The sequence below is a fragment of the Chaetura pelagica genome, unplaced genomic scaffold (assembly GCF_000747805.2).
Source record: "Chaetura pelagica isolate M959 unplaced genomic scaffold, ChaPel_1.0 scaffold127, whole genome shotgun sequence".
Classification (NCBI taxonomy): domain Eukaryota; kingdom Metazoa; phylum Chordata; class Aves; order Apodiformes; family Apodidae; genus Chaetura; species Chaetura pelagica.
In genome coordinates this window covers 2,257,760-2,278,523 of record NW_009953923.1, presented here as the reverse complement: position 1 = coordinate 2,278,523, position 20,764 = coordinate 2,257,760, and the positions used below count along the sequence as shown (strand labels likewise).

The 20,764-nt window shown below is 39.0% G+C and overlaps 1 protein-coding gene across 1 annotated transcript in view; it reads left to right on the top strand.

Moving 5' to 3' along the window:
• CDK6 (cyclin-dependent kinase 6) overlaps positions 1–20,764 on the top strand; it is a 125,535-nt gene that overhangs the window by 38,167 nt on the left and 66,604 nt on the right. The window contains exon 3 of the mRNA XM_010001574.1: positions 15,044–15,211. Within this exon, the coding sequence (XP_009999876.1) occupies positions 15,044–15,211 (168 nt within the window). The remainder of the gene's footprint in view (positions 1–15,043; positions 15,212–20,764) is intronic.

Genomic DNA, 20,764 nt, shown 5'->3' with positions numbered 1-20,764 from the left:
TCCTGCTGATGTCTATAGGGCTTATTGAAGACATAGGAAAAGGAGAATAGAGGCCAAGCTGCGTGGGCTATAGTGAACCAAAACTGCAAAGAGATGCATACTTGACAGAGTTTAAAATAAAAATAAACCACAGTTTCTTTGCTTGGTTTCTGGAGCAGAAAGTCGCAAAACAAGCAGAAAACTTTGGGTTCTTGATGAAATGGTTAGTTTAGCTTCCTTACCTCAACTGCTCTGAGTGTTTCAGACTTTAACATTTTTCATTTCAATGAAAATAATTTAGACCTAATTCAACTTAGGTTTATGTCTGTGAAACCTGGGCCTTGGAAAATTTGCAGAAGTAGCTTTAGCCTTATGTTTGCATTTTGTTCTTTTCCAAATGTGGTGGAGGTAACCTTGATTTGCTGGTTAGTGGAGTCACGCTTTATTGTGACAGAAAACTAAGAGCAGTCCTTCAGTGAAAATAACAAAGACCTACCCCATGGTGATTGATGAGAACGTTGTACAAGTGAAATGAGCTGGAAAGTCATCATCTTGTCTTTTCCTTTGCCACAGGAAAAGCTAACAGAGAGATTTCTTTTCTTCTGGTCCTGATAAGGAATCTAACGAAGCATATGGAGAGGTTACACAGCATGGAAATGTGTTACACCCAGCTGCTCACTAGCTTGCAAAGCTGCAGTAAATAATACAGTTGCTATTTAATAAGCAAAAGAAAACAGAAGTCCTTTGATAGTGATCCCTAGCCTCTCTCATTTGCCCTTCTGGAGATACAGTTTGTTTCTACTTAATTGACTGTCATTTTGGAATAACATAGAGTTTGATATTGTATTGTATGATTTGTAATGTGGGCTTTTTTGTTGACAGAGAAAACAAAAGATTTCTCTTTTTAGGGCCTGATTCAGCAAAGCACAGACACGTGCTCCAGGTTGTCTGAATCACAGCTAGTTTTATTCTCATAGGTTTTCCATGAATGGTTACAGTGAAGATACATAAGAGGTAATTTTCTATTCCAGATTGGCTTTTATACTCAAGAGCATAGTTTTTTGCTTGTCACAAGTTGGCCTTTTGAGGAGCAATAATGCATTCATCACAAGCTACCTTTGTTGTGTGCATAATTTGTGTTCACTTTACTTTCCAAAGATACTTTAATGGAAGAAGTTTGTTCCATTGACTGGCTCTTTTTACAAGTTGACTTCTAATATAGCCTTGGCTTTTATTAAAAATTTCTTAACAGTTTGTTTTATTTAACATCTGGGAAGGTGGAGAAAGGGAAAGAATATTGTGCCTGTGAAACTTTGGGGGCAATCTTCTTCTCTCCCAAGAAGACTATTGACTCTCATGTTGTACCTCTCCCCATCTCCAAGCTGCACCCTCACCCCCCTTAGCAAAGCTGATTCTTGTCTATTGTGCTAACATTAAGAAATAAGTAGGCTCATCACTCATTGTGTCACTATGAGTTGAAGATGCCTCCTTTTTTAAGAACCAGTCAAGTGTTCAAAAGAAAACAGGGCAAAGTTTACACTAATTTAGACTAATGTAAATCAGTGTCATTTTGATCAGAACTGGAGGGGCTATGACCCATGGCACTTCAGGGAGACTCGGGAGATGTGTGGGACCGTGTCCCACCACTGCAGCCACAACAAACAACTCAGGCACATCCATACCTGTTACAGTTGGTTATATCTCAAATCCAGAGGTGAGCTGCTGATGCATGCTGATAGCTGGCATCTTCTGCTGATCTTCCTTGCTCTATGGGAACCAGCAACCTGAAGAGGTGGAGTATAACCACAGGGTCTGAGAGTTGAGTGTGGTGGGAGAGGAAATGGCTGAGTAGGATGGGGTGCAGTGAAGGCGTGAAGAATGGGGTCAGAGCTGGGAATGGGGCAGGAGAGGACAATAGGGTGCATGAAGGGAGGAAAAAAGGGCGTAAAGGAAAAGGTAGGAAATCAGAAAAGAAAGGAGAAAGTGGTAAGACACAGATTCCATGTAAGTGGAATGGAATGGGCAGCCCATTCCCTTAGGTCAGTGCTATTGGCAAACCTCTCATCCTTCTTCTGAAAAACATTTGTGCACTTGCTTGACTCTTCTTGCAAAATCCCTCTTGTGTGCATTGTCTGTAGGATAAAGTGCTTGCCTGTTCCACTTGTAAAGCTGTTGATTCAAGAGCTATTGATTTTTTAATTCAACAAAATAGAATTGCATATTAATTGCTACTGTAAGTACAGAGAACAACTCAATCTGCTGAATGCTTCCAAGAAAATTAGCTTTTTTCCTACATTCGATTTAGATGTATTAAGGCATCGGTAAGATTTGGATCCTGGGAACTATTCTGACAATTCATGCATTGCAAACCTGTATGTACAGTTTTGGACTGGGGCTCCTGGCAAAGCTGCCAAAGTAGGGTACTGTCCCCTCTCACTCTTACTTGAAGCCCATTTCTACCCCTAATTTATATCCAAAAAGTCTTTCCTCTTGTATATATCCTCAGTTTTCTTGAAAGTTTTTATGCCTGTATAACTGAAAGCAAATTCTAGATCTTTGGAGTACTTAACAAACATTAACCAGTTAATCTTTGCAACACTCATGAAGTAGTTAACCATTATCCCTGAATCCATAATATGGAGCAAGAGAGACAGCAAAGTTAAATGAACTGCTGTGACTAGGGCTCAGGTAGTAATTGACCCTGATGTGGAGCCATTGTATAGCACTGATGAGCATCACGATACTTCTGCCATGCAAGTACCTGGCAAGTGGAAAACACTATTGAAAAGTAGCTTTTTAAAAGTGCACAACTGACCTTTATTTATTATATATTCCCTGGAGAGGTTAGGAAGGGATTGTCCTCTTACTTTCCTCTGTGTTCACATCTTTAATAAAAACTGTTAACTATTTATTAAAAGAGTGTCTAACTCTAGAGAATGGCTGAATCTCAAAGGCTGGTGTCATGCTGACACCAGAGCCGAGAAGGCTGGTCTCAGAGAAGGTTGGCTGCATCTCTCTGAAGGTCCTTCTGGTTCCAATGAGTGTAGGAAGAGAATGGAAATACTAAAAAGCAGTGGGACCAGCTCAGATCTTTGAAAATGGGTGGACAGGGTCCCAGTAACTTCATTGGGATTTGATGTGCCTAATATGAGGCCATCATCTTCTTTCATGTGCAAGTGCCATTCATTAACATGCTGAATTTCTAGACTTTTTAATAATAGAAGCAATTAAAATTTACTAGGCCCAAAGTCCAGACTCTACAGTAGCCCAAATTTCTGATTCACAAAAACTGACTCTGCTAGCCTGTCAGCCTCTTCTACAGTGCCTTGAGCTCTTATGTATCAGTGTATGTCACAAAATACATTTCCTTGTATTTCAGGAAATGGAGCAGGCCTGAGTTACAAGAAGTTTAAACAAGTTTTGTATTAAACAAAAATTGCTGGACTGAGTGTATAACTTTGAAAGAGCCATAGGAATTAGGTTTCCAAGTCCTATTGATTTTAAATAATGTTTGGGTTTCTAATCTGTAGTATCCTATTGACTGCTTTTTTCTCAGCTTTAAAAAAGCATAACTCATTTTCTTGTTGCCATGCAGGTGTTCCATAAAGAACCCATGCATCTTTAGTGGTTACTGTTTAAAAAAAATAACTGAGAGAGAAATTAAAGGAACAGTCTTCTTGAGCCTTTTGTGTCTAGCCAAGGATTTGACAGTTTTCAAAAAAGTCTTGGCTGAAATGTTCAAAGCTGCCTTGGCTGTAGGAGATCTGGTCATCCAGATCCCCTGGGATACTTCTGAAGTCTCATCCTTTGTTGTTATGTATCATCATATAAACAAATGTCAGCCTTCTCGATGGCATTGCAGACAAATCCAATGAGGATTTCTGCAGAAATGTCAGTAATGTTGCCAAGGTGTTGATAGACCATTAGGAAGAATAGTCTGTCATAAATCTCTATGTATTCACATAATTTGAATGCACCTCTGGACCAGAATCCATGTGGTCTAAGCTGTTTGCACCTGATTTTCAGCATAGTAAGATGTTAATCTTTGTTCTGAGGTTAGTCTGTCTTGTGCACAGGTGACAGTGTAGGGCAGTCATCTTCCAGGGCCTTCCACATTATCTCTAATGTTAGCTTAAGTTAACAGTCCCCACAAGAAAATTTACAGATTTACTCTTCTTGGAGACTTTACCTCCAAAGTCCGATGCTGTTTGTAAAGCATTTTTCTTGATGTATGTGCACAGCATTGTTTCAGCTTTCTAATCACTGACCAGCTGGCTTCTTAGTGAATAGAGCTGTGGGCCCCTTGCCACGTTTCATGTGAGGTCTTGGCTGGGTGGCCAAGCAGGCAGCCTGCAGCCAGTGTCAAAGCAATTCAAGAGGTATTGGCACAGCAGTGTCCCCATTAATTTCTGCTTGTCACATGCTGTCATGCAAGTTACACCAGAGAGGAAATGACCGTTAAAAAAAAAAATAAAAAAAAAATTAAGCTTGTGGCACTTGGTCCCCTCCAGACATTATCCCTGAGGTTAAAAAAAATGGATACAATTAGCTGCTATCCACAGACAGCTGCAGGGAAGGAGAAGCTGAGATCTGGGCCCCACAGCAATGTGTCTTTCCTGTTAGCAGGGAATGTTGGCTGCCATATTTTTAACTCTTCATGAAGTCTTGAGTAAATTGAAAAGAGGTAGAATGACCAACAGTGTCATGAAGATGCTGGTAAGTAGCTATAGTGCTGATTGAGAAGTGTTCTCCTCTAGGGAAGTTGGTTTGTTGGTGCGTTCCTCGTAAGGACCAGAGTGTGCTGCACTGGAGAATTGGCTTGTCAGTGGTTGATAATTTACTGTAGTTTGTAGATTCTGGCAGGGAGTGAGACTGACTTCTGTGAACTCTTGTCAGAAGCATACTGAAGTAGTTAAGGGGAGTCAAATCCAGCTTTATAGATGTTCTGGGTGGACTAATTTCTCTGATTACGTTAGGAGAGCTTCCACAAGGATTGCAAAAAATGATGATACGCTTAGGATGTCCCAAAATACAGCATAGGATTGCATAAGTAAAGTCTTTGAAGAGGAAATGGTGAGGATATCCCATGAAGAGAGCAGGAAATGCATACTTTTAGAAGCAATCAAAAATCTTCTTTAAAAACTGAAAGCACTAAGCTGTATTGAGAGGTGACAGAGATCGGGGAGTATACACAGTGCTTCAGAATAGGCTGGTTTAGTGAAGTGCAAGTCTGGGTTTTACCCTAGAAGGAAGAGGATCACAGTATCAGTCAAAGGAAGGATGACTTGCCTTGTTGAGAAAAGTGACCATTAAAGAAGCTGAAGTTATATGAAAAGTGTGCTCCAGGTTTCAAACTGCAGCTGTGCCCCAGCTATCCAGATTGAACTGATGAGACCCTTAGATACGTAATTTCAACAGGTGTCAGTCCCCATGCTTGTGCCAGAAGGGGCTTCAAAGCCAATGCATACAAATCACAGATGCTGTTTCAAGTCATTTGTATGGGGCCTACCAACTGGGTGAGCCAGTAAAGAGTTTGGAGGATTTTTTGGTTCATTTTAGTCTTCCTCTCTTTTTCAGATGGTATGAGGAATAAAAGAACAGAGTGGGTAACAACTGTCAAACCAGGATGAGCAGTGAGAGACCACTATCTCCAGTACAGTTTTATGAAAAGCTTGTAATAAATAAAATAAATTTCCCATAAAGTACTTGTGTGTGTACAAAACTATGATGATATTATCCAGAGATTCAGGGGGAAAAAAAATTTGCTTATCTAGGCTCAGATCTATAAATTCTGTTACGAGCTGTGCCTTCTATTGTTTTTTATACTGGGCACAAAGAGTGGAAAGGTTTGAGAAGTGAAAAAGTTAATCACAAAGTTACATTCACCTGCTGTAAAAAATTTGCCGTTGGGACAGATCTTGGTAACAGTGCCACATTTGCCAATTTCTGTCAAATTGTTAAAACAAATTTCCCCTCTGTTCTCATTTAATTTGCATTAATTTTATCTTTAAAATACCAGTAGGCAGATAGAAAATGTTATGTGTTTCATTTGCATGACTGGTAATTCCACTTAGATAGGAATATTAGGTACATTTAATCACTGTAAATAAGTAAACAAGGCAATAATTATATATATTTCCTTTCAGTCATGGAAATTCTTCTCATCAAATATGAAAAATAGCAACTGATAAAGTAAAACTTGAAAGATCTGTATTGCAAATTGACTTGACAAGTGCTGAGCTATAAAATGAGAAATTGATGTGGAAAGACTTACAGATATTTAAATTAATATTTACCTGCCCATAATGAAATGCATCCACATGTGTGCATGTGTATGTTTATGCACATGTGCTTCCCACAGATGTTAAGTACACATTTCATATACTGAATTGGGTCTTTGGTTCACAACTACTGAGATCAGCATGAAAATTTGGCAGCATACTGGTAGAACAGGTATGTACCAAGACTGAAACTTTTAAAGACCTCTAAAATATTAATCCAGGTCTCTGTTTTAAGGAGAGCAGACAGAAGGTTACTCAGAACAGGTTCTTGAACAGAATCAGGTGCATCTGTTTGTCTCGATCTAATCTTCATTATGTTGCCTTTGCTGCTGGTGTTTGGGAGTATTTGGAGCACTCCAAAATATGGTTGGTCAGGGTCTCCTGCAGAAGTAAAAATTCAGTGAGGCCCTTCTGGGTTGGGTGAGTTTAAGCAAAGGGACTAGAACATGTTAAACCTGCTGTGGTGCCTATGAATTGAATTCAAGCTGCAAACAAGAGCATGACAACAAAAGGAAGTCAGTGCCTCAGTATACTGAAAACTTTTCTATACATGCATAAAATCCAGTCATAAACTTACGCAGTGCAATAGCGTTGTTAAGCCTCCAACTTTTTCAGAGATTACCATGGACCTTTATATTTCACTTAAAATGTTTAATTTTTCCTGAATCTTGCACGTGGTTGTGGTACTTTGGCTTGAGACTGACATGTTATGCTGGAGAGCAGCCCTTGGAAAGGGACCGGGGGTCTTGGTGAGTAACAGGCTCACCATGAGTGAACTGTGTGGTGCAGCAGCAAAGAACGCCAACAGGATGCAGGGCTGCATCGACAAGGGCATCACCAGCAGAGATAAAGAAGTCATCATCCCGCTCTATTCGGCGCTTGTCAGACCATACCTGGAGTATTGTGTTCAGTTTTGGTCCCTGCTCTTCAAAAAGAATCCGGACAGGCTGCAGAGGGTCCAGAGAAGGGCCACAAGGATGATCAGAGGACTGGAGAATCTGCCATATGAGGAGAGGCTGAGAAAACTGGGTTTGTTCAGCCTTGAGAAGAGAAGGCTTCAGGGAGACCTTATTACAATGTTCCAGTACTTAAAGGGTGGCTACCAAGGAAATGTAGACTCGCTATTTACAAGGAATCACATGGAAAAGACAAGGGGTAATGGGCACAAGTTGCTTCTGGCAAGATTCTGATCAGACACAAGAGGCAAATTTTCACCATGAGTCAAACATTGGAATAGTCTCCCAAGGGAAGTGGTAGATTCTCCCACACTGGACAGTTTTAAGTCTCAGCTTGACAGGGTGCTGAGCCATCTCGTATAAATTACAATAGTACCTAGAAAGGTTGGACAGGTGATCCTTGTGGTCCCTTCCAACCTGGCATTCTATGATTCTATGATAATGTTCATAACATACAGGCAGCTCCTCTGTACATAATAGTGACATTTGCAAGTTTTACTAGATTGGCTGTTAACTGATTGACTGATTGTATTACTTAGTAATTTATTTAAGAATTTATAGTCTTGGTTACCTTACTACTTCTGATAGCAACAAAAAACAGTTTTCAAAACTGTGTTTTAGAGAGACTGGTCCTTCAGGCATTGTATCTTTCAAATTGTTATGCAGACTTTTTTAGCCACTAAAAAAACAAACAACCGAAAGAACCCCAAACCAATGTAACTATGTTCATGTCAATACTTTTGCAGTGGACTGCTATGGATAACAATGGGATTATTCGAAACAGTAAAATGCTTGTATAGATACATGCAAATTTCAGATTGTGCATGTCTGTAGGGTCCTTCATCCTAACAAATGGATAATTCAGAATCACTTGTCTGAGCTATGTTTTCTTTCTTATAGAAGTAGTTTAAAATAGAGTTTAAAAAGTAGTTTAAAAACTGCTTATCAGAATATATTTTAAAATATCAATTAATCTACTCTAAGTGTATTAAAGCATCTTTGATATGAGTAAAATTGTTTTATAATTCAAATATATAAATATTTACTTTATATTCTATATATATATATAAATAAATTTGTTAATTAATTTTCAACAATTGTTTATATTTGAGGTAGCAGCATACAAAACACCAACAAATAATTAGACCAATCCCTTGTATGTGCTTGGCAGATATTAGTTCCCTTCTGCAAATAATACACTAAATGAATTTGCTGTATTTTTCTCTCTGCACAGCATATTATTCTGTGAACAGAAAATGAACATTTTATCTTGTACAGTAAGGCTGATTAATAGGACTAAGTGAATGGGTCATTTGGATTTATTGTTCTGTTATCACAACAGTGAACATATTTAAATTGAACATGCTGTGAAGTTCACGTTCTCTTGGTACTCTTTAATTAATTAACAGGAATAGCACAGCAGTCTTCTCTTTTGAGGGACAGCCCTTACCCTGTGAATACTTTCATGGAAAGCAATATGACTACTCTGAGATAAACTGCTACCCAATATAAGGAAAAACAAGAGCCTATATCCTGAGTGTATATTGGGCTGGATGGTGGGTGACTCCTGAGAGGGTGTAGTGTGGCTAGGTGAAGGCAGAGAGCACAACCTCCTCCTCCCCTTTCTGAATGCCCTGCAGGGAGACCGATCAGAATAGAATTCTCCTGAGAGAAGAAGAAGGGCACAAGGGCAGGGATTTGTCTGCCTCTTGGTGTGTCCCAACTGCTGCACCCAGCTGGCTGCATGGGGAAGCATCTCATTGCTTCTCTGCCCCCACCATCACAGTCATGGCATTCTAGATAGGCTGGTGTGATGGGTTCTCAGTCCAGTATGAGGGCAAGATTTAAAAAACAAAACAAAACAAAACAAAAAAGACCCCTTGCATTTAACAGGGAGTCATTATATTATTACTAATGCCTTTGGGATTCAGTGTAACAACATTAATCATGTCTTTTGCTATTCATGTATCTGTACTGTGTAATTCCTCAGGGATGCCATTGTTTTTTTGGCATTAATTAATGTTGACTGTTTGTTTCAAAGTATAACCATAGAAGTACTGTAATTATTCTGCTTCAAAAATAGGCCCCAGAGAATGTGAAAAGTCTTTAAGCTTTCATTCCAGCATGCTTAAAAAAACTCCCCTTAAACCTAAAGCAACTTGATAGTTAGGGGTTTTGTGTAATTCTGTAGGATAAGAAGGGAGCCTCATCCTGCTGCTCTTCTGCTCGGAGAAGGTCCTGCTGTTCAGTGAGAGGCAGTGAGCCTTTTCAGCAGACTAGCTTGGCTGATTCATTACACATTGGGGTCCAAAACTTGTCCCCTTTGTTTACACTTGTGGTTGTCTCTTACACAAATACTCCTACAGGAAATGTTCAGGATGAGTATCCCAACACCTGACACCCAAATAGGGACATTCCATTCAGCTCAGCAAAAAGAAAAAAAAAAGTTACAAATGGATAGAAACTGGGTGAAGGATGCAGGTTGTTTTGCAGGTGCATGAGATACTCCACAGAGGAGCAGGAGAAACAATAGGAGATTCTAAAGGATTGTTGTGTTTTACCAAATGTTAGCCCAGAAATTGAGCAGGAAGAGGAAAATAGGTAAAAACAGAAACAAAAGAGACAAAAAACTAAAAAAAACAAACATAAAAACATTTAAAGCCTGTGCATTAGTACACATTTATAGAGCCTGTTGTAGTTGACAAGAATCTGTACTGTGTTGCTTTTATTTAGTAATACAACCAAGTATATTTGTGAGCTTCCAGACACTTACTTTCTTTGGTATCCTGTCACCATGAGCAAGGGCAATCTGGTTAAAGGTTTTTCTTTCTTCACATACTAGTCAATGGAGGGAAAATGTGCACTTGACATAATGAGCAGCCATTCTTATGAGTGTGTTGAGTATTTTACCTCTGGGTGCATGTGTTCTCTGAAGACATTGTTCTTGGTGTTCTCCTTCAGGTTGCATCGCACTATATCCCCCTTGACAAAGACAAATTCTAACATCTATACCTTTACCACAGCAGTGGATTAGCCTGGCTCAACAGCCAGGCTCCTGTCCACCCTCCCCTCTGCCTTTTCACTTCCCCTGCCTCAGCGGGATGGATGCAGAAAATAAAGCTCATGGGCTGAGATAAGCAGGGAGATTGCTTTCCATTATAGGCAAAAACAGACTTGCCTTGGGGAAAATTAATTTAATGCCAATTACAATACAAATTTAATTGCTAATTTGGGTAGTGGAAAAAAAAAAGGCAAACATTCAAAGAACACCCTCCCCTTCCTTTTTGTGGGCTCCACATCACACCTGACTCTCCCCATGCTGAGCAGTGCAGAGGCACGGGCTGTGAGGGGTTCTGGTCAGCCCAGAGCAGCTCCTCTCCGCTGCTCCTTCCTCCTCACAGTTTCTACCTGCTCCAGCATAGGTCCTCTCCACAGTCTGCAGTTCCCTCAGGAATATCCACGTGCTCCAGTGCAGGTCCTCAGTGGCTGCAGTGTGGATATCTGGTCCACCATGGAGTATCCACTTGCTCTCCTCTTCTTCCTCTCACCTTGGTGTTACCTGTGCTGTTTCTCAATCCTTTTGTTCCCTCCTCCTCTTGCCCTCCAGCCTTTTCTGCCCTTTCTGAAATCCGTTTTCACAGGGGCACCACCATCTTGGCTCTCAGGCCCAGCTGTGCCCTGTGGTGGGTCTGACTGAGCAGCTGGAACCAGCTGTGTCTGGCACGGGGCAGCCCTAGGTCTCCCCGGACAGAGGCCCCTGCAGCCCTGGCTGCCAGCACCTGGGCATCAGCACCCCAAGCAACTCCATCCTTTCTGTTTTCTTTGAGCAGGCATGTGAATTTTTTGGTTGGCAGCCATGCCCGTCCTCTTTTGGATTAGGCAGGCAGAGTCCTCAGAGGATCTGTCTGGCCTTAAACAAGTTCCTGCAGGCAGCTGACAGGTCTGGTAGCTGGAAGTCAAGATGGTGGGTGTCTCGTCAAGGATCAGAATGGTATTTTGAAAACCAGTGGTTTGGAAGAGATTTATGGGTCAGAAGCTGGAGGAGGGTTAAGAGGGGTCAGTGAAGCATACGGTCAGGAGGGGATAGGACAAGGAGGAGGCAAAAGTCTGTAGCAGATCAGGGCTTTCTGCTCTTGCTGGGTTAGGAAGTGTGAGCTGTGAAGCTGGCCTTGGGCAGAGGCAGCAACAAGCTGCTCAGCCTCACCTGAGGCTGTCCCCGTCCTCGCTGACACCAGAGGCAGAATATGCAGGACATATTTCTGCGTATTTTTGAGGCTCATGCCACAATATGGTATTGCTTGAAAAGTTCATAGTAGTTTGGTCCTGACATTCAGTACTGATAAAATTCTGTACTGTAAATACAGACTGAGCAATGCCATCACTGATACCTTATATGGCAGAACATGGAAAAGACGCAGCATTTCCGTAACACATTTTACTCTTAACTGTTTCCATAAGGAGGCTTTTACAAAATTAAAGCTACGTATTTGCCTCTAAGGCAAGTGTATTTGTTCATTGCATCCCAAAATAGCTCAGTTTTCAACCGAGTTACCAATAAGTATTTTAGATTTGTGCATAAACCACATTGAAAATGTAGCCTGAAAACAAAAAACATTGTAAAGCCATAATAATCTTAAAGTAATCACAGTGGAATAATGTATATATATTTAACTTGAGTAACAACCATTGTAGATTTCGTGATATTAGAAGCATCGCAGGAATCTCTAATCTGAAACAGTAGGTGCTTTTCTGTGTCCATGGTTGTAAACATACAATATCCAAAGACAATGGGATAAAGATAGCAAAGATTTGATCATGACTCATTAGAGCTTGTTCCTCAAGTCTGATAAGAAATTTATCTTTCTGTTTGTCAAAAGACTGATAATTTTTCAATTAACTTTTGAAATATGATTTTAACTGTAATTCCAAAATCTGGTATGTTTAGCTGCCACAGAAAATTTCTCAGGGAAACGCAGACATGGAACAAACTAATCCTTGAGGCACATGTAGGCTGTCTTGCACTTATTTCTAGATCCTGGTGCTTGAGATAACACTGGGTAATCATCATTAATAAAAATGGATGCATTTCCGTTGGATGGATGGAATTATCCTAATTTAATTAGCTAGTGATCTGGCTTGTGCATGTTTACAGCCTTCATGCAATTTGCTACCATATTAGTTATGGTATCAAAGAAAACACACAGACCAGATTGAATCTGATGTTTTGTTGCAAGTGGCTGACTAAGACTACAAAGTCATTTTCTGAACATGACAGCTAATGTTTGTTGCTAGGCTTATGTACAACACAAAATTAATCATTATGGGGAAAAAGCGGATTTGAAAGCTCTCATTTTTGCTTGCTTTTATATTAAAAATCTATTTGTGCAAGCAAATATCAAATTCTGAGCTGGACAGATGAGGTATTCTGTATTTAAAGTGCATAGGAATAGGCCTTTGTGATGTGATTTTGGTTTCTGCTCTTTTTCTAACTGGCTGAGAATTTAAAACAGGACAATAATGAATCACAAATAGCAAATGTGGGGTTTTTTTACATAAAAGTACCTTCTTTACACACCTGAATCTTTGGGCTGTTCTTCCAAGATAATTTTGAACTGAAATCTGTTCATACACATAATAGTAAGTAGTAGGGGATAGCAAAAGAACATAATCAACAGTCCAAAATGAATACTAGGAATACCCTGAATAGACTATGAATTTCCTGGAAGAGCAAATACAGCATTTTTTTCAGCAGTTTTCCTCCTTCTTTCTAATACCTTTTAACTATACACTTCCCTGATACACTTCTCTGTGGGACATGTCATTTTTTGTGTGTGGAGACAACTTCAGCAAGTAATACTCATCTTCTGTGTCCTGGGGAGGGAGGGAAAGATATACCAGTCTCCATTTTAAAGTTGTTGGTTTTTTTACCTGTCCCTGAAAGAATACTCTGAATTTAGAATCTGAAGGTATTGGTTGCAATTTGCAACTAGCAGAGCAGAATTGCAATTGCTGAGCTTGAGGAAGAAAGTGGAAACAAAACCAACATCAGTCATAGGGAAAAAAATATTATTGATACATTTGGTAACTGCAGGAATGAGTTTACATACTTGACAAATGAGTAGGATGCAGAACTGTCACTAAAAAGGGACTCGCCAGGGTCTACTGACTAATCCTGAAGTTCTTTAAATTATTTTCTTATTTTGATATTATGTCTACTTGGAATACAAAAAATAGACCAAATTCAGTGAAACCATGAAGTACATACTTAGGATAACTGCACACTTTAATGTTCTTGGCATGTTCTTGACATCTGCAAGACTGATCTAAAGGCTGGTGCAATTTGACTTAAGTTACAATAGCACAGAATGAGCAGGTGTGATGTGTTAATTCTGCTAGTGCCTGAAACCTGCAGAGCTGTAGCCCTAGCTCTTCCATGTATTTCTGAACAGCAAAGTGAAATTATATAAATGCAAGAGGATCCAGTACACTTTGTATATATGTTCTAAAGGATCAAACCCTATTAAAACTAGTTACCAAAATTATCAGATCTCAGTTTTTCCCAAGGAAGAAAAAGGCATAAAAGGCATCAGCTAGCACAAAATGGGGTTCTCAGTTTACCACAATCCGTCAGAGGTGATAATAATTAAATGCTGTCACAGCATCCATAGTTCCATGGTAGTATCTCCACCATCAGGGTCTTCAAATAAAAACTGAGGCCTTTAGGAGCATGCCACTGTTACTACTATTTGTCAGACATAACTATAGTCTCTGGCCATGTTTTATCAGAGGTCAGATTACAGCTCCCAGCCTTAGTAGCTGTACATTTTATAATACTTTTGTTTTCTAATAACAGGATTGGCAAACACCCTGCTGCATGGTTTGTGGAAAAAGCATATGTCATCAGCAAACACGGAGCTGGAGTTTTATCAACTTACAGCATACACACTTTTTTTCTTTATCCCTTTTTTTCCTTACTTGTTGCAGCATCTTCTTGTACCTGCCCATTTTACAAATACAGTTTTCAAGTTCACAAGTGTCCTTCTAATTTGGAATCCAGGGGATTTCTAGTATTTAGTTTTGAGTCTGTTGGTTCATTCCTTTCACGTTACTAAGATTAATGTGAAAACATGAGTAAAAAGAAATAGTTTCTTCAGCTGTGGAAATGTCATAGAAGATTGGATCTCTGTAAGAAAACAGCAAAATGAGAACTGTTACTTATTGTTATTACACTGATTTAGTGCTAAACTTTGTTCTAAAGGTAACTTCTGTCCTAATCTAGTAAATTCTATACAAGAAATTTTCCTAACTTTTTCCCTCTGTAACATTAAATCCTGGTTAATATGTCATTTAAATAGCTTTTCTGATTGAAACAGACACATCCATGTGTTGAAGTTAATGATAAAATTTCACTTCACTTTGGGAGGATAAAGCATAAACTTGTGAGATGCAAAGTGCTGTGTGATTTAAAATTAAGAGAAGAAAGTTGCTAGGTATTTTTCTTACTTGGACAACATTATTTTGAAGTCGTCCCTGGATTTACAGACATGCTTTTGCTATTTCTTTTAAGTGTGTTGACCAATCTTCATACTTCTATCAATCAACCTCAAATAATTCAACTAGAAGCAATACATTAACTTGATAAGGACACTTGTTGAAGTCAGCTAGTTCTAGGAACATCCTGTCCATTTTATATGAATAGTTGTTTTTATCTTCTGTACACATATTTAAGTCAATATTTATTAAATGAGTTTTGCAGATCATGACAGGGAATTTACATTTTGCCACCTTACCTTGATAATTGCATATTGATTTCTACTTTATATTTAGGATATGATGCTTCAGCTGTTTCGGGGATTGGATTTTTTGCATTCACATCGTGTGGTGCATCGGGACCTGAAACCCCAAAATATCCTTGTAACCAGCAGCGGGCAGATAAAGTTAGCTGACTTTGGCCTTGCACGAATCTACAGTTTTCAGATGGCTCTTACTTCAGTGGTAAGTTTCTGGAGGTTTTTCTACATCCTGTCCATTTTATATGAATAGTTGTTTTTATCTTCTGTACACATATTTAAGTCAATATTTATTAAATGAGTTTTGCAGATCATGACAGGGAATTTACATTTTGCCACCTTACCTTGATAATTGCATATTGATTTCTACTTTATATTTAGGATATGATGCTTCAGCTGTTTCGGGGATTGGATTTTTTGCATTCACATCGTGTGGTGCATCGGGACCTGAAACCCCAAAATATCCTTGTAACCAGCAGCGGGCAGATAAAGTTAGCTGACTTTGGCCTTGCACGAATCTACAGTTTTCAGATGGCTCTTACTTCAGTGGTAAGTTTCTGGGGGTTTTTTTTTTTTTTTTTTTTTTTAATGCACCAGCATGCTTTACTCTCTATGTTCCTGGCTTTTTATCCATATTATGATGCTGCTGCTAAAACCATCTCTGCAGTTGAAGTTACATGTGTCTCTGAAAACATTTGCTTTCTGGCCAGGATTGAAGTTGTTGTGATTGCTTTGTGCAAGTTACCAATTACTGATTCCTGGTTCTAAATTAAATTATAACTGATTACTGAAGGATAGGTATGTGCTTGTTTTCTGAAACTCCATCAGTCTAGCTTCTGTTGTGATAGTGACTTCTTTTGCACCTTAAGCCAAACAGTTAGGGTGTAAGTTTATGAAATGCCTATTTTAGGATAAAACTCCTGTTGATCCCCAGGTTTCTTGCCTTAAAAAATACATAGTTGTTTCTGAAAATGCCACTGTGTCATCCCTCTGGTTTTCCAGCTCTGTAAATATGGGTCCAGTGCTTGCTACCATATGTTACTGAACAATTCCAAACAGCACTGTGTTGGAGGCAGCTCAAGTGGATCTGGCAGCCAAAATCACCCAAGCCAACTGTTAAAGAGCACTTCCAGCATCTCTACACCCCCTGCCACTGTTGCCCCTCTCACAGCAGCTCTCCTGGTTGTCCTTGGCTCAGGCATGAGCTCTCTCCCAGAAGGTCTGGCTCTTTCCTGCATTAATGGTGGTAGACAATCTTTGCCAGCTCCTTGCTTTTTGACCCTATTTGACCACTTGCTGGCCCTGCCTCCAGAATCAGTTGCTGTTTGGCACAGCATCTCTGAACTGTATTGAAGAGTATCCATGCTGCATGTGCGTAGGGTTTAATTTGTTTTTGTTGCCTGCTCATTAATTCTATTGTTTCCATTTTCTAATCTGAGTATCAGAACTGCCATGACAGTATCACTTACGCTAAAGACAGGAAAGGGAGAACTGCTGAGAAAAGAAACTGAAAGGAGTCAATTTTGTATTTTACTGTAGAAGTTAGTGTGGCTCAGCTTGATAAAAAGCAATCCATTGCTATAATTAGTTACTGTAAGAGTCTTCTCATCATTATGTGATTTAACTATGACATCCTGTGTTCCAGCTTCAGTGTGAATGAAGGAAGGAAGCAACAGAAAATGATATAATAATCTTCTTAAACATAAGAAAGTATCCTTGTTGCATAAAGCATATGTAAAGTTGTGTTTTGAAGCTGGTTTTTTTCATTGCCTGTAAGATGTAACCTAATGCAAAACTGGAAGAATCTTTGCTGAGTTTAGTGAGGGTTGATCATGTAACTCAAAACAGCTTTGAAGAAAAGGAAAGAAGGGTTGTTCCTGAATTGCTATAATTTGTAATTTCCCAGTTATCAGTCAGTAACGGCTTCAATGCATGTTTCTATTGATCCATAAATAAAATTCTTTAAGCTAAAATTGCAGAGTGTTTTAAGGCTTCCAGCAGGGCATTTTTTTAACCAAGGAAAGAATATTTACAGAACTAAGCAGGGGTTTTCCCATTATCATGTTGCCTGCATAGGAAGCAAGGTCAGAAGACCCAGAAAAAAAGAGTGTATCTACTGAGGCAAAAACATACTTGTATGTTTTTGCTTGTAAAAAAGAGCATTGTAAAAAAGAGCTGCTTGTAAAAGAGCATTGCCAGAATTGCTATGCAAAGAGGATGCATATGCTCCAGCATCTCATACTTGGGAGCTAGCAAGCGCGTTTCAAAACCCTTTAGCTGGTACCCTTAGCACTGCTGTGGACAGGAGCTGTTCAGACTAAGGGATTTTCCATGTGCAGGTTTGTACTGTGTTTGTGCAGGTATTCAATTGATCTTGCACCTATGCAAAAAGAGTATTAAAATAATTGAATTATTCAGTGACCAATGACAAAGTCTATGGGCATACGTCTGAATAATGACGTTTACATCTAGAACTTAATATATCATTATTTTCTTATTTTAAAAAAAAATGAGTAGGGCTTTTTTAAGTTAAAAATGTATTGGTTTTAAAGCACTTAGTGTTTGTCTGGTTGTGTAGAAACTTAGAGAGGAGTGTTGCTTACAGTGTGATAATGTGGTATGGTTTAAATGTGGGTCTTCATCGCTCCTATGGAATGAGTGCCAGTTTGAAAATTTTACTAAGTGTGGCTCAGCTGGCACAGGCTATCAGTTTTTCTTTTCTGAATGTAACTTTTACCTTTTGCTAGCTCCTTAGGTGTGCAAATTCTTCTCTTTGTTTTCCTCTGTTGAAACTCAGTACAGGAAACAAAACTATAACAAAACAAAACAAAAGCTTCTGGGTTTTAAATGTAAAGATATTATTGACTTTGTCATTCCCGAATAGTCTAAATTGCAATTGTTTACCAGGCAGTGAGTAAACTTCATTGACTTGAACAGGACCAGCTTTGTTTTGAAGTGTTTGAAAAAAAAAATGTTGTGCTACAAAAGACAGCATATATCTACACATGTATCAATTAATAAAAGTCCTAACTTGCAAGGGTTTGCTTTGGAGTTATGCTGAAAAGTGATAGTGCAGACAGCCCAGTGATAAAAGGCACATAGCATGTGCTATCATTGTGATCAGCACAAGGGCTCTGCAGCATTTCCTTCAGAAGAGAAGGTTACTGCAAGATAAACTACAAGAATCATCTTTTGAAGTATCAGATCATTCCCAAAATGCATCCTCTGTCATTGCCTACAAAGAAATTCTTCAGCTGGGACAAAAAGAGCTTGCCATGAAAGTAATCAAGTAAAAACTGATCCGACCCGAGTACCCCGGGTGCTGCAAATAGTGACTTCAAAGCAATCTCTCTCACTGATAGCCAGTTATTTCCTTCTGGCAGATCAGTCATCCGGGCATATTGCTGTCATTTAAAGAAACCTCTTGATACTTCTGTCAGTGAATGAATAAAAGATTCAAACTAATGTTGCACAGGCTTGGGGGGTGGAGGGGAGCAGAGTGGAGGTGGAGATCACTGCTCCCAGCTGTGGTCAGACTGAGAAGTGATACAGGTCTGAAATAACAGCCCTAGAAAGAACGAGGTCAGGCAGGAATGGCTCAGATGGTGGGTAATAGGGCACACTTCTGGTTTTGTACAAAATTAGACTCTTTTTCAAGTGCTGGTCTTGGCCCTTAGGGAAATTTTGAATAGGCTTTGTGATAACAGAGAAGCTCCGTAGGACAGAGGAGGTGGATTGATGTGACTGTGTAATTGTAGAGTTTGATAGAAAAAGCTAATGAGCTGTTACTTTTTTTTCCTGGTGCAGAAAAATGGGCACTCAGTTCTAACTTTCTCTGAGCAAAGGAACACGAGGCTGTCTGGAAAATCTGAAGTTATATTATGGAAGGGAAATAAGCTGTTTTTCTGGTTTTGTTGAGTTCTAACTGCCTTAAAAAAATGAAATTAAGCTGAATCATGGCACAGGAGAATTCTAAGGGCACTCAGTTGTGATCACAGCATTTAGTTGGAGCTGAGGCTGTCCAGCTTTTAAAACCTGACCTGCATCAGGATTTGAATGAAACTGGTAACATGTTAGTGTTTGTAACATGCTCATAATACTTTCTTTGAAAACATGTGTGCTTTACCTTAGATGGCAGGACTAATGATGAGATTTTTTTCCTTAAAATGCAAACAAAATTGTTTTATGTCCTCCTTTCAAAAAAAAAAACAAACCCAACACTTGTTTTCAGATGTACTGAACATCAGAAGGGAAAACACATCACTTTCTCTGCTGATACTCTTAAGTTGTTGAATACTAGGCTTGGCTAAATTGATGATTAATAAGAGAAGTAAAAAAATTCTGTAGTTACTGTCAGTAAATAATTTTAGATTACACTAGCATTTTATTTGAGTGCTTCATCAGGATAAAAACTTTCCATCCATTTCTGGCAGTCACTTCAGCACAAATGGTTTACATGTCACATCATGCAGGAACTTGGATTTAATTTTGTTGGTATAGTAGCAAGGGAACATAAATAATTTTCACTAACTGGGTTTACTTTATAAAAATAAATATATAAATTACTTACAGCAACAAAAACCACCCAAAAATATAGAAAAACCCTCCTGTAAAGAGAAATGAGTGCTTTCGTATTTTCTGCCCAGTGTTGCAGTGTTGCCCAGTGATTTTCTAATTAATACTACCTGTTAGTAAATAATGTGATGTAAACTGTCCTCTGAGCAAATATGATTGTTGAGAACACAGTTAAAGACTTATCTTTTGCTTTACTCTTTTGGGGGAGGCATTGCCTTTGGGTTTTTTTAAAGGCCACCCTTCCTAATACTGTGCTTCCAAAAATCCACGTACTTCTTTTGTTGCAATGCACCCTACAGAGGCCATTTCTGTGTTGGGTATGTTCCAGCAGACCTGGAGTCTGTTGCAGTACAGCTTTAACCTGAGATCCATTGACTATCCCTAACTGATTTAGCAATCTACTTAAACAGTTAACATCAAACATGAGTAGACCTATAGAAATTAATCGAGCACCTGCCTCTGGTGAATCAAAGTAAAAATCTGAGCTGTGTTAAAGACTGCCCTAATGGAGTCAATACAGTGATAGTAGATTTTATCTCAAATGTAATTTGACAGGTGGGCACTGAGCCTTCAGTGTTGTGTGGAAACACATCACCTTAGATCTAAGCCCCCATCTCCAGTTCTTGCTTCATGATGTGTTTCTCCAGTCCACCCAGATGTCCCTGAAGAGGAAAATGAGTCACAGACAGGCATCCAGAGGATCAAAATATGTGTTGTTGAGCTTGTCAGTGCTCTTGCTGAAAGGTTGTGGCTATTTAGGAATGCAGCATGATTAAAATGGTTGGCTTATTTAAGGATAATCTGTCTTCTCTACTAACACAGAGTTCTGCATAAAAAGCCTATGTATCTGTGTTTGTGAAGAGGCGAGTGAATTTATCTGATATTTAAACATCTGGATAGCTAAAGGAATCTTTGTTGCATCCTCCCAAACATCCTATAGGAAAGTTATTTTCATCACATAAAATGAGTCCTTTTATCTCTGGAGTCATCTTAAGAACAAAAATCATTATCAGCACATTGACAGTGAAGTCTGCAGCTGACTCAGATAATTTCAATATATATTTACCCTGACTTCACTCAGATCGTATGTTCACTAAGGGGGGTCAGAATGGTGTAAAAATTAACAGTGAAAAAAACATTGCAAAATATCAAAGGAAAATATAATATATATATATATAAATAT